This window comes from Callorhinus ursinus, unplaced genomic scaffold (genome assembly GCF_003265705.2).
Source record: "Callorhinus ursinus isolate GAN/ISIS: 27379988/994484 unplaced genomic scaffold, GSC_fseal_2.0 scaffold17, whole genome shotgun sequence".
Taxonomy (NCBI): Eukaryota; Metazoa; Chordata; class Mammalia; order Carnivora; family Otariidae; genus Callorhinus; species Callorhinus ursinus.
In genome coordinates this window covers 39276079-39289837 of record NW_027397079.1, presented here as the reverse complement: position 1 = coordinate 39289837, position 13759 = coordinate 39276079, and the positions used below count along the sequence as shown (strand labels likewise).

At 43.3% G+C, this 13759-nt stretch overlaps 1 protein-coding gene and 1 long non-coding RNA gene across 7 annotated transcripts in view; one reads left to right on the top strand and one right to left on the bottom strand.

Moving 5' to 3' along the window:
- The window catches only part of SLC20A2 (solute carrier family 20 member 2), a 103921-nt gene extending 94347 nt beyond the window's left edge, over window positions 1-9574 (top strand). For all 6 annotated transcript variants that reach the window (XM_025885993.2, XM_025885994.2, XM_073902584.1 and 3 more), the window contains one exon: window positions 8048-9574. In XM_025885993.2, the coding sequence (XP_025741778.1) occupies window positions 8048-8212 (165 nt within the window). In that variant the 3' untranslated portion in view covers window positions 8213-9574. The remainder of the gene's footprint in view (window positions 1-8047) is intronic.
- On the bottom strand, window positions 3424-8117 carry LOC141374368 (uncharacterized). Its single transcript, XR_012381191.1, has 3 exons — window positions 7996-8117; window positions 7551-7663; window positions 3424-5156 (listed from the first exon to the last, which is right to left on the bottom strand). It is a non-coding gene; the product is annotated as an uncharacterized lncRNA (long non-coding RNA).
- Window positions 9575-13759: the final 4185 nt, after the last annotated feature.

Genomic DNA, 13759 nt, shown 5'->3' with positions numbered 1-13759 from the left:
GGCATAGTTTAAATTTTATTGTAATTTAAAACACAAACCTCCATTAGGTGATCCAGATGTTAGCCAAATACATAATTTAGAAAAGGATAATTAGAAAAATCATATTACCCAGAACAGTATACTGTATTAGGGTAATCATATATTTCAGAAGGCGTAGGTAAGACAAGTTTTGCTTTCTATAAATCTTTCAGTGTTACACATTTTTGTATTTTACATCAGAGGGTTCAATTCATTAGATATTTTCCTGGGACATTACCTCTGGCTAAAGTTAAAAGCCTTAATTAAAAAAATAGAAACAACTCTTGAAAATAAAAGTATACACAGTTGTATGTTTCAGTAACTTGAATTGTTCTTCCCTTCTGTGAGCCTTGATCTGCTGTGGTCTCCAGCCAGGGCCACCGCAGACAGGGGCCACTGTGGAGCACATTTGTGAGCTTTTTAACAGTGATTCAGAGTGGTGTTATCCAAAACGGGCTGGTTTGGGATGATTCTTTTTTGTGAATTACCCACATTGTTCATCTATATTGATGACATAGCCTTTGCATTTGGAAGTGCTTTTAGGAAACACTACTGATTTTTAAAGTTAGTATTATAATTTCTAATTTAATTTTTTGATTCTTGCTCTTTGGTTCCCCTGCTCCTCAATAATTCTATTGCTCTTGGTACCTATGACGGCCTTAATCTGGAAACACATTTAGCTTACTAAGAGGGAGGTTACAACACAGCAATGAATAATACAAACGAAAGACAATCAGTAGTGAAGACAGTACTCTGGGTCCCTTGTGATCCATATAACATAACAACTAAAAAGATAAGGCAAAAGCCACTAGAACTTAAAAATTAATATGTCTAAGTGTGTGACAGATGAAGAAGACAAAAATTATTTAAGAATATAAAAGATTTGGGGCGCCTGGGTGGCTCAGTCGTTGAGTGTCTGCCTTCGGCTCAGGTCATGATCCCAGGGTCTGAGATCGAGCCCCACATCGGGCTCCCTGCTCAGCGGGGAGTCTGCTTCTCCCTCTGCCTGCCGCTCCCCCTGCTTGTGCTCTCTCTCTGTCAAATAAATAAATAAAAGTTTAAAAAAATAATATAAAAGATTTGAGGGACACCTGGGTGGCTCAGTCAGTTGAGCACCTGACTCTTGATTTTGGCTCAGGTCATGATCTTGGGGGTCATGGGATCAAGACCCCCACATCGGGCTCTGTGCTCAGCAGGGAGTCTGCTTGAGATTCGCTCTCTCTCCCTCACTCCCTCCCCCCACTCACGCACGTGCACCCTCTCTCTAAAATAAATTTTTGGGGATGCCTGGGTGGCTCAGTTGGTTAAGCGTCTGCCTTCAGCTCAGGGCATGATCACAGGGTCCTGGGATCGAGTCCCACATCGGGCTCTCTGCTCAGCGGGAGGCCTGCTTCTCCCTCTCCCTCTGCTGCTCCCCTTGCTTGTGTGCTTTCCCTTTCTCTGTCAAATGAATAAATAAAATCTTTTAAAATAAATAAATAATTTAAAAGAAGAATATAAAAGATTTGAATAATAGATTTTGAGTGGTATAATAAATATGTATCAAAGTTTTACCCTGCTAATCATATACAACTTTTTGTCAAGTATCATCAAGCCTTTATCAAAATAAATTCAGAAGGCCATGATAAAAATCACTTTAAAATTTATAAAATAAGAACAGAAGTTGTGCTGAACACACTAATCACAATGAAATTAAAGTATAAATTATGTGTTGAAAAAGGGAAGTATCCCCTTGGGTAGTTTTAAGTGCTCTTTTTAAGTAACAGTTGAATCAGGCAGTTTTAAAAAAATTAAAATGATAGCTTTCTTTAAAAAAAAGTGTGTGTGTCTATGTGTGTGTGGAGATACATGGAAAAACCTTTGGCAGCCAGTTAGACTCAGTTGAAAAGTCCTGTCTTTGAATGGTTTAATTGAGCAAGGGGAAAATAAAAGAGCTAGACATTCAAATTAGGATTTTTTAAAAGGTGCAGAACAATTAAAACTCTGAGCAAACTAAGAAAGGTGTAGTAATTATAAAAGCAAAATAAATTTTAAAAAAATACTAAAGGGGAGGGAGAGAGAAAAGTGGTTACTAATAAAATAATATCAAATCACATCAGGGAAAAAAGGGAATTAAGTTAGGGGAAAGACATTATAACAACAGATAGAGAAGGGCATTTTTAAGTTATACAAGAAACCACGAAGCTGTATGCTAAGGAATTTGAAAATTTATGTAAAATGAATTATTTTCTGCAAAAAGTATACATGACAAATAAATATTGACAAAGAAGTAGGAAAAAGTGGAAAATCTGACCAGAGCCAGAGGAAGAAATTAAGGACAATCTCCAAAAACAATTCTTCTCATCTGAAAAAGCAAAAAGGAGGGGGCACAGCTGATTGCAGTTCTAGATGGATTCATTAGATAATCTCTTCCATTGTATTTATTTTTTTTAAAGATTTACTAATTTTTTTTAAAGATTTTATTTATTTGAGAGAGAGCACAAGTGGGGAGGGGCAGAGGGAGAGGGAGAAGCAGGCTCCCCGCTGAGCAGGGAGCCCAATGCAGGGCTGGATCCCAGAACCCCGGGATCGTGACTGAGCCAAAGGCAGATGCTTAACTGACTGAGCCACCCAAGCCCCCCCCCCGGAGATTTATTTATTCATTTGAGAGAGAGAGCGTGCATACACACGAGACAACAGAGGGGCAGAAGGAGAGAGAAAACCTCAAGCAGACTCCCTGCTCAGTGCAGAGCCCAACTCAGGGCTTGATCTCACAACCCCAAGATCATGACCTGAGCCGAAACCTAGAGTTGGACGCTCAACCAGCTGAGCCATTCAGGCCCCCCGTAACCTCTTCCACTTTAAAAGAATAATTTTCATGTTATGTAAACTTTCTACAGTGTAGGAAAAAAACAAAATAGAACAGGAAACTCTTCATTTTGTTCTATAAAGCATATACTGAATAAGTATATACTGAATAAAACCTGATTTAAAACATGACAACAAAAGCTATATTTACATATGAATATTGGTATAAAACTTAAGGAGCTAATAAATGACATGAACGATTTTAGAACATTTCAGCAGGGTCAAATTGATTTTCCAGATTACTAGAAAACAGGCTCTGAACAGGGCAGGGTTTATCCACTGCCTGCACCTACACAGGGCTGGCCCCTCATAAGTGCTCAACAGATAGGTGTTGAGTGAATCCCAAGAAGGGTGTTCTGACATCTTCAAAATAATGCGGTTCATCAGTCCATTAAAAAACAACATATGAGGGTGCCTGGATGGCTCAGTTGTTAAGCGTCTGCCTTCGGCTCAGGTCATGATCCTGGGATCCTGGTATCGAGTCCCGCATCGGGCTCCCTGCTCTGTGGGAGGCCTGCTTCTCTCTCTCCCACTCCCCCTGCTTGTGTTCCTGCTCTCGCTATGTCTCTCTCTCTGTCAAATAAATAAAATCTTAAAAAAAAAAAACAAAAACATATGATCATCTACTGGCATATATGCCAAAAAGACATTTGATAAAATTCAGCATGTGTCTCTAAAACACTGCGAGAATTCAGTAAAAATGACCCAGCCCACCATAAAAATACAGAACTCTAGAGCTTGTCTGTCAGCAATAGTCAGTACAAAAATGTATTAAAACAAGCACACCTCCAGAATTACAGCAAAAAGCTATTTCAGAATAATCCTGATAAATGCAAGTGGTATATATGAAAAAGGCACAAAACTTTGCACAGACGTGAAAGAAGACCGGCAAATGAGACAGACTGTGTTATTGGATGGGAAAACTAAATTTTATAAAGATATGAGTTCCCTGCGGGGCACTTGCCTGGCTCAATTGGTGGAGCACACGACTCTTGATCTCCGGGTCATGAGTTCAAGCCCCATGTTGGGTGTAGAGATTACTTTAAAAAAAAAAATCTTAAAAAAAAAAAAAAGATATTATGTTCCCCACAAATACAACCCCAATCAAATTTTTATTCTAACTTTACAAAAGGAGACTAAGGTGAATTTGGTAGGTTAAGTTAGCGAGAATATAAAATCTAAAAAGAAAAGTAATGAGGAGGGACTAGTCTTACCCAAGAGAAAGTTGAAAATACATGGAGGCAGGGCTACAGTGTGGATGGGGACAGTTTCAGTTGGGGAAGATGACAAAGTTCTGGAGAGGAATGGTGCTCATGGTTGCAAAACAATGTGAAAATACTTTATGCCACTCAATTGTACACTTAAAAATGGCTAAAATGATCGATGTTATTTTATATGTATTTAAATACGTATTTATACAATGAAAAAAAATCTGATATTTCTATAAAACAGTAGATAGGCCAGAGATAGAACCTACAATATACGAGCAATATAGTTTGATGATGTTGGGTAAGTGACGTGGGATAGCTGGTTGTCACTCGAGAAAAACAAAATTAGACACACAACTCTCAAAAAATATATCTGATGGTCTAACTAGCATTTTAAAAACTTTTTTTTTTTACAATCCATTGCCATCTTTTATTTAATTTGATAATTATGTAGTTTAGCACAACCCACAAGTAAGAAGAGACATGGTGCTTGTTGAGCCTTTTTAGATTTTGAAGGCAATATTTGCCATATTTGGGTGTGATGCTATGGCCCATTTACCTGGCTACCCATTAGGAGTAAGATTCAGAGTATAAACTACTCAGCAGCAGTTCCCAAACTCAGAAGCAATTTTAAAATTTAGAATAAAATAGAGTCTTATTTTAGAAAATGTATAGTAAAATAGAATTAAATATTTATCAAGTATTCAAGGACAAATCACAGGAGAAGAGCGCAGCATATTTTATTGTATGGAATTAGAAACTTGAAACAAAGCAAAATAGTGAATTGAGAAAATATTTGCATTAAATAAGAGTTAATATCATCATTCAATGAAGACCACACATAAATAAATAAAGGGACACATTTAGATTCCAAATGGGCAAAGTACATGGAGAGACAATTTTATATAGAGTAAAGACTAGAGGGGCGCCTGGGTGGCTCAGTTGTTAAGCATCTGCCTTCGGCTCAGGTCATGGTCCCAGGGTCCTGGGATCGAGCCCCGCATCGGGCTCCCTGCTCTGTGGGAAGCCTGCTTCTTCCTCTCCCACTCCCCGTCCTTGTGTTCCTGCTCTCGCTGTGTCTCTCTGTGGAATAAATAAATAAAATCTTTAAAAAAAAAAGACTAGAGAGAGTACAATTGGATAAATAAAAGTAAGTTCAGCCTTAGGAGTAATTAAAGATATGTAAACTAAAGCAACAGTAACACATGTTTTTGTTGATTGGTTAACAAAAAAGAAAAATTTGCAGGATTATTACAGTGTAGCAAAATTCACAGATTATGGATGATCTTGTACATTTACAACTGTTTATAAAACTATTTGGCAGTATGTATTAAGATCCTCTTCCTCCAAGCAGCATTGCATCTGATACATGCAACAGAGTTGGTAAATTACCATGTTGCAACCATTGGAGTAAAGACGGGATGGCTGAGTCTTTAGCTCAAGGGGAGAGGGAGGTGGATGAGGGGCAGGATATTTTAATAGTATGAAAATGTTTCTTCATAGATTGTGGCAAAGGGTTAAAAACTGGTGAATTTGGGTCAAGGGTGTGTGGAGTTCTTACAACTTTTCTCTAAGTTTCAAATCGTTTTAAGATGTTTTTTAAATGCTCCCTTTAAGTTGTTGAATCACTATTGTACACCTGAAATTAATATAACCCTGTATGTTAACTATACTAGAATTAAAATAAAATAACAAAACTAAATAAATGCCCCCTTTAATAATCCATTTCAGGGAATATTATTTTTTAAAGCCCAAATATAAGCTATATGAATACATCAATCATGGAACTATTTTTTTTAAGATTTTATTTATTTATGTTTGCAAGAGAAAGAGAGCACAAGCATGGGGGTGGGGCAGAGGGAGAAGCAGGCTCCCCACTGAGCAGGGAGCCCAATGTAGGGCTCAATCCCAGGACCCTGAGATCACAATCTGAGCTGAAGGCAGACGCTTAGCTGACTGAGCCACCCAGGCGTCCTGGAAATATTTTTAATAGGGAAAAATTGGAAGCAACCTGGAAGTGGTTAAATTAAGGTGCATCCATCCACCTAAAGGGTGTGCCATTTTTCATGATAATCATAAAGGCTGTGAGCACTATGGGAATATGCCTGTAATGTTAATTTTTTTAAGGAAAGGAAATAGTGTGCCCTATTATTTACAAATAAAAGTATATTGATAAAAAATACAAGAAAGGAATATAAAATAGGATGGTAGTGGGGGTCTGGGTAATTGTCCATCTCTCCTAGTACATAAACTTGCTATAATATTATTCTAACTTTATGCTTTTTTAAAAAAAAGATTTTATTTGAGAGAGAGAGAGCATAAGTGGGGGGTTGTGGAGGGGAGGAGCAGAAGGAGAGGGAGAAGCAGACTCCCCAGTGAGCAGGGAACCCAATTCAGGACCTGACATCATGACCTGAGCTGAAGGCAGACACGTAACCAACTGAGCCACCCGGGCACCCCTTACCTGTATGCTTTTTAAAAAAGTTTCCCAAGAAAGGAAGAGGGCATGATAAAATGGAAACTTGAACGTGTCCTCCTTAAGGGAATCCAGGACAACCAAGGGGGCACTAAAGAGGATATGCTCCGGAGAGACAGTGTGTAACAGGAGCTAGAGTTTGTGAACTTGACCGTATTTGAGGACCAAAAGAAACTAGCTGATCCTTATGCAGTAGGAAAATCTTGATTGTCATGTTTTAGGAACTGCTAAACAGGATTATCAGGTTGATACAGGGTACTGGTTACAGCCAAAGACTTTAAATACAATAATCACTTTGAAGGCCTCCCCTACGGGTTAGTTAGTTGCTGTCCTAGAGATGTTGGTCAGTCAGGGCTTGGGTTGACAGAGTGTTAGATTAACTGCCTTTCAACATACTGCTGTTTTGGGGGTTCCAGTTTGTGTCCATAAACAATCTAATGTGTTGGATTTTATTTTTTTTTTTTGTGGTTAGACCCTGGTTGTTATTTGAACCTCACTGGCCCCTGATGATTCTGGAGTATTTGAGGGTTAGTAGAAACAGAGCCTATTTTATGGAGATCCTAAAAATCCAGCTTACAGATGGGCATTCTGTTGAACTCTGAGCCCCACCAGACCCTGAGTGAGGCATGAGATGTTACAGGAGTTGTACTTTCTTATGATTTTCATTTTTAGGATACTTGAAGCTGAGTCTTTTTTCCTTTTTAAACTTTCAACAAACCATAAAATGAATGGTGAGTGTTTAGAAAGATTTGAATCCGTGTTAACATTGTGATTTTCAAGTATCTGTACCTGTCATTTTGTGAGGCATGAGTGACAGTTCAGATCCAATAATATTTATGCTCCATTTTATCTTATTTAGTTTACTTTACTGTTTGCTTTTTCACTTCCCTTCACACTAGCTAAAGTACAAAGATGGCCAGGCAGCTTGAGATAAAGGAGAAAACCAGTTTAAAATCAAGAGGCCTGAGTTCTAGTCTGCAGGCTGCTGTGATTAACGGTACCTCCTTGTGCCCCCGGATCCTCTCGGGAACTGTTTTATCCTCTGTAAACGAATGATGTGGATTGGATATCCTCAAAGGTCTTCTCCAGCTCCAACATTTATGATGCTGTTTTTCTAAGAGAAGGGCACATTAAAGCAGGTTCATATGTTGTGTTAAACAGTAGCCTACCTGCGGAATATTTAAGACAAGTTATAGTTTATAAGGTGCAGAGAGAAGAGAAGACATATAATTGGCTAACGTTCCACTCAAATAGAGCAGAATATACGTAGAAAAGTATATCGGAACTATATGCTGAGTAGAATAATCCTAAAGTAGTTATACCTAAAATCTAAATTATTTTAAAAACTTTTAACAAATTGAGGGGAAAGAATTGGTAATTTTATAATGCAGTTTACGTCTGAGATTAGCCAGTTTACAATGGTTGAATGTAGAGTCTATGTCTCACCTTTATATTTGCGGGCCTCCGTTTTCACTTTGAAATGTCTGTACTCCCACAGGTGGGCTCGGTGGTGGCTGTGGGCTGGATCCGCTCCCGGAAGGCCGTGGACTGGCGCCTCTTCCGGAACATCTTTGTGGCCTGGTTTGTGACTGTTCCCGTGGCTGGGTTGTTCAGTGCTGCTATCATGGCTCTCCTCATGTACGGGATCCTTCCATATGTGTGATTTGTCTTCTTCCACCCAGCGCACAAGGGGTAGTCTGGTGTGGGGACGTGGGGGGGGGGCGTGTGGCATGCGTCATGCCCATGCACGGGCTGTCCCCCACCAGCTTCTCCGTGTCCCTTTCCTAAGGTTCCGAACCACACTGCTCACCTACACTGTAGAGAGTCATCCTCCAGAGCTAACTTAACTACTGTACATAATCATGTGCATTAAACTGGTATCGTGGTGACATAACGTGGTGCGGTTACTTATCTGTTAAATATATATTGTATACATAGAATACATAGCATTATTTCAGACATACTCAAAATGGGAGTGGAGATATATATTGCCTAGAATTCAATGTTCAACAAATCTTTGTATGTCATGATTTCAGTGGCAAATTTTAAGAACCTTTTAAAAGTAAAGTGTAGATTGGAAAGTGATGTTTTCCCCATTGAATATACTGTAAGATAAGCGAGAATTGGGATGGATGATGCCCATTTGGGCAGGTGTAGGTCCATGGGTGTGCTCTTGAATAATACTAGGGTAGGAGTTCACAAGTGCTTTCACTGAGGAATCTGTTCATATACTGTGTATTGATTCTGTAATATATCATAATTGCTTCTGTAAATACTTAAAACTGTAATTTTTTAATGGTGTGCTTCCCTATACTTTTTTGATCAGAGAATTTTGGAAAGTACCAAAGAAGCAGGGGAATAGTTTGCCAGTATTATATTTTCATATTGTCTGTCTCCCCTTCTCATTAATCCTACCATTAGCCTATGCTGTAGGGAGACCGCCAGGCTCCGGCCTGCCCCTCAGCAGTGCAGATACTGAAACACCAGCCCCCCCAACCCAGCCCCCAGCATGTGCGGGGCCTACTTCGGGTCCCCTACCCCACCCCACCCCCACTGCTGCCACATGCCAGATACTGGTGAACCCCGCAGTGGCCCTTCATCGTCGTCCGTGTAGAGAGTGTACGTATGTAAGGATGCGTGATCAAGCACCACATATCAAGTCCAGTTTAAATTTTCACCCCTCTTCTCCCCCTGCAGCCTGAAGAACAGAATTCTTGTCTCAGACACTAAGGCGAGTGATTTGACATTCTAGAAGTTCAGGAGCAGGGAGAGTTGAAATATTAGACAATACACTGGATTTGAGGATTTCCTTGAGGCCTTTACTAAGCTGAACATCTTGATGCTCTACTGTAGTCCCATTGGATTCTTTTTTGATAGCGGGAGGGAGGAAGTATGACTAATGTTAGAGCCTGAAACTATGGAAATGCTGCTAAAATTTTTATATTGACAAACGTTTTCTTGGTACTTCATTGTGATTTTTTCATTAATCAACCACATTAAATTTATAATAAAAAATGCCCCTCAACGTTTGCCTCTTAAGTTTTTTTCTAAATATCTATGTTTTTTGTTCAGTTTCCACAAAAATAAAAGCTACACAATTTACTTCTATTTTTCCAATAACTTTCTTATTTTACTACTATTATATGTCTGTACACAAAATACACATGAGCAAGAGAAGGAAGAAATGACGGACACAGCCCAGCATCCTGAAATCCCCACTGTTAGTACACACACGTTGATTCTTCAGCAAAGAACTGCTAACAGGGTGTGTTATCAGTGTGTGAACTTAGCCAGCCTCTTGGGGGGGGGGCGTTCACACGTCCAGGGCTAAGGGCCTGGCGGAAAAATGCACGGCCTCTTTCTTCTAGGCTCAAGCAGCCCCCCACACACCTGCTTGGAGCTTCAGAAGCCACTCCTGCAGCCTCTGCCTCAGGGGGGACAGAGATGAGGGACACTGACCAGGTGTGAAAAGTGCTTCATCTCCACAAAGAAATTTGCTTTCTCTGATTTTTAAAATGGCATTCTAGGCCTTTCATGTCCCCACTATTGATAAAACCATAGATTCAAGAACAAGTTCGATTTCCTCCTAAATTTATGAGAAGAGTAAGAGCAAAACAGCGCCAGCTTGCAAGCGGCGTCCTGGGAGAAGGGCTGTGGGAGGAGCAAAGACCCGGGGACCCAAGTGGGACGAAGGTGAGAACATACACCGAGCCTCGGGATAACTAAGCACCGTCACCGGCAGTACTGAAGAGAGAAGCCGGCCCGGTGCACCCCTCCCCGGCCCCCGGCCCCTCTCCACGAGGGCAGGGAGGTGAGCTCTGGCAGACGATGGGTCGCCCAGCACGGGGACGCGGACACTGGGAAGGGGCTCCCCTGCCCTGGCCGCCTGAGAGTCTTCATCAACGTCCGCAAAAGGGAGCTGTGCAGGGCTAAGAGGGGCGCCCTGGAGACCCTGCCTTCGCCGTGTCCGGGCCCCTTGCAGAGGGACAACGTCTGCGCGGAGGACAGGCGACAGCTCCCAAAGCAGCCTGAGCTCCCAAGACAGTGTTCCTTCACTTCATGTTCTGCCTTTCCAAGAGGACTGAGCTTCTGAGCAAATATGTAAACACATTTACTCATTTTTCACAAGATAATTTTTTAAAATAAGTCCTCTTGTCTCCTCAGAATAAGCTGCAGAATAAACAAACCAACCCCATCGTTCAGAGAATGGTGGCATGTAAGTTCTAGGGCGTCCGTGAGTTCATCCAGTTACACCATGAGGCAGGAAGAGGGCGCTGGAAGGTCAGGTGGTGTGTTCTGTGCAGCCCTCGGGTGTTGTCGGGGGAGACCACGTCCCCCCTGCGCCTTGAAGTGCCCCTGCCGGAGCGGCTCCTGGAGTCTGGGAGCGCTGCGCCCCGATGTCGACAACCACCCTTACCCTGTTAGCGCGTTTCCTCGCGGGGGGCCCCCGAGGCCGCGCGTGGGGCTGAGAGGAGTTCTGCGGGGGACGGTGTGGTGAAAGCGGCCACTCCGGGCCTGGCTCAGAATAGGGCTCCATAACCTAGCATGTGTGCCTTCCCTTGTTTTAATGGGAACTTTGTGTGGACGATTCCCCTCAGGTGGACTGCTTGGAGGAAAACTTTAAATTGAGATGGTGGAGAGAACGAATAGAAAATAAGCCACAGTTAGCTGAACAAGACAAAACAGCCAGAGACTAAAAGAAACCGGAGAAGGGGTTCCCTGCGTGCTAGGTGGAGGAAGAAGATTGATGAGGCCTGTAGAATACGGTTAAATTCCCATGGAGGTGGGGAAATGTAGCCCTGACCTTGGACTGCCACCCTCTTAAATGTTTTCCTAGCACATCAACCTTTATTACTGAAAAGACAATGAAACAACCCTGAAGCATTTATGAAAAAAAGGGAAAAGTCACCTGCACTCCGTCATCCCCCCACATTGAGACACCCGTCTTTGGAACATGCAGAGCTGGCCAGGCACTGGGGAAACAAAGGCACAGAGTGAGAAAAAGTGTAGGCAGCCAAATGGTCAGAGGACCAGAGTAAGCCCCAGGCTCCCCGAAGTCCTCTCAGCCTCTCCCTCTGAGGGGCGGTCAGACCGTGTCCACGACTGTGGTCTCCAGAGAGGGGCGGTGCTGTGCCGGAGGCTGCGAGGAGGGTCCCAGAAGGAACACTGGCAGGGGATTAAGAACCTGGAAGCCCTGGAGGAAAGGGTGAGAGGTTTCTCTGGCCTGTTCTTATAAAGGAAACATGAGGAATTCAATCTGATTTAAAGTAAGGACTTTCAGACTCAACAAAGGTGATCAGACGTTCTCTAATCTCTACTGGCTAGAACAAATCAAGAACTTGAGAGCAAAAAGGATTTGGGCTACAGTAGGATGGGCAGTTCCCTTGCCTCTCCCCAAGGCTTGACATTTGGAGGTTCAAACAAACCCCGAATGTAGACGTTCCAAACTAGGCGTCGGGTAGGGTGCTGGGGAAGGGAGTGAGGTCAAAAGGAAGGAGACAGACTGACCTGCAGGCCAGAAGGCACCGGACTCCACAGCGGGACAATCATCTTCTCTTGGCAGTGACAACAGCGACACCCAGTGGGACCAAGTGCAATTGCAATCGTGACCATCTTCCCAGAACCTTTTTAAATGCAGCAGTGAAATCACCTCCCAGGATAATAATTATATCATAATTCAAAGAGTTGCTAGAAATGTCAATATCTGTTTCTTTGATGGCCACAGGAAAATACGAGTACTTGCCGAAGGAGAACTTCAGTCCGTATGCAGAAATCCCCATGGCTTGGAAGCCAAGCCACCTGCCTGCTGGCTCATTTTCATCCATTCAGTAAACACCCATTGGGTGCCTATCGTGTGCCAGGTGTTGGCCTGGCCACTGAAGGTAGGGAGACAAAAAGACGTCTGGGAGTTCACAGGCAGGAGGGGAGGTGGGTAAGCAAAAATGCAATACAATGTGATTGCTGCCCCCTGAGGATAGGGAAGCTTTCACAGAAGAGGCAGAAATGGGGCGGAAACTCCAAGTGCAGCGTGGACAGTGAGGGCACTGGGTCAGTCTGGGGATCGGTGTTAGATGCCCGCAGACTCTCCAAGAAGAGGGTCTGACAGGCAGCTTGCCCAGAAGGCTGGAAGGTCCCAAGGGCCGTCTTACATGGCGCTAAGCTTTGGGAACACCTTTCGGAGGCAGCTCTCAGGAAGATAGGACCGGTCATACTCAAGGGCCGAATTCAGTGGGTATGTGGGGATCCCCGGGAGCTGTGCCGAAGCACAGCCTTTGCTCCCCCCAGCACCGCGAGGTCTGCATCCATTTCCGCAGCAGACAAGCCCCAAGTCTGGGAGCACACACGCTGAATGCTCTGTTCTGTTCTCAGCGTCTCCTTCCCCGTGACGGGCCCACCTTCAGCACCACGCTCGGGCCTCTCTCTACCCTCATATTCCCTCCCCCGGGGGCAAGGCGCGCGTGTGAATGGCCCGCTGCGGAAGAATGAGCTGGGCGTGTTGGAGTTAGTTCCTTCCTCCAGGAAGCACTAGAATCCCCCTCCTCCACTGCACCCCACCCGGGCCTGGGGGAGGCCTGCCCTGGCCCAACGCCACGGTCACTCTTCACCCTCGGCAAGTGTCAAGTAGCCTTCATCAAAAGATGCAGCTTTTGGCTTCTGTCCACTGACACCGTGTCCTAGTTTACCATTTGTTTAAAACCTGAGGAAGAATGGTGCTATTATCTGACCTCCTTTATTCTGAGAAGGCCCGCGAGGCTGTCAGAATCTCCGAGGACAGGCAGATGTCATCTGAAAAAGCCACTCAAAACAAACGTAACGCCAAGGTATGGAATTAGAGAAGGCTGAGGATAGAACCCGAATGTCGACCTTTAAGTGAGGGCAAAAGAGGGATTTGATTCTAAAGGGCAACAGGCAGAGTACACAGAGCATGCGCCGTCGGAGGCTGTCATCTTAAAGGGACGATGGTCTTCACGCGCAGAAAACACGGCAACCCTCCTGTGTGTGCAGGGCAATAACACTGTAGGGCAGCTCACAAACGGCTTCAGCTGTCTTAGAGCTCCTCCTGTCCAAGGTTCTAGAACCCAAGGCTGGGCCATGTTACTGGTGAGCTTCCAAGGACTGGTATTTAGTAACGAAACTTTGGGACATTATCACCCTTCACTGTTCCTTTTTTTTTTTTTTTTGAAAGATTGATTGATTTCAGAGAGAGAGG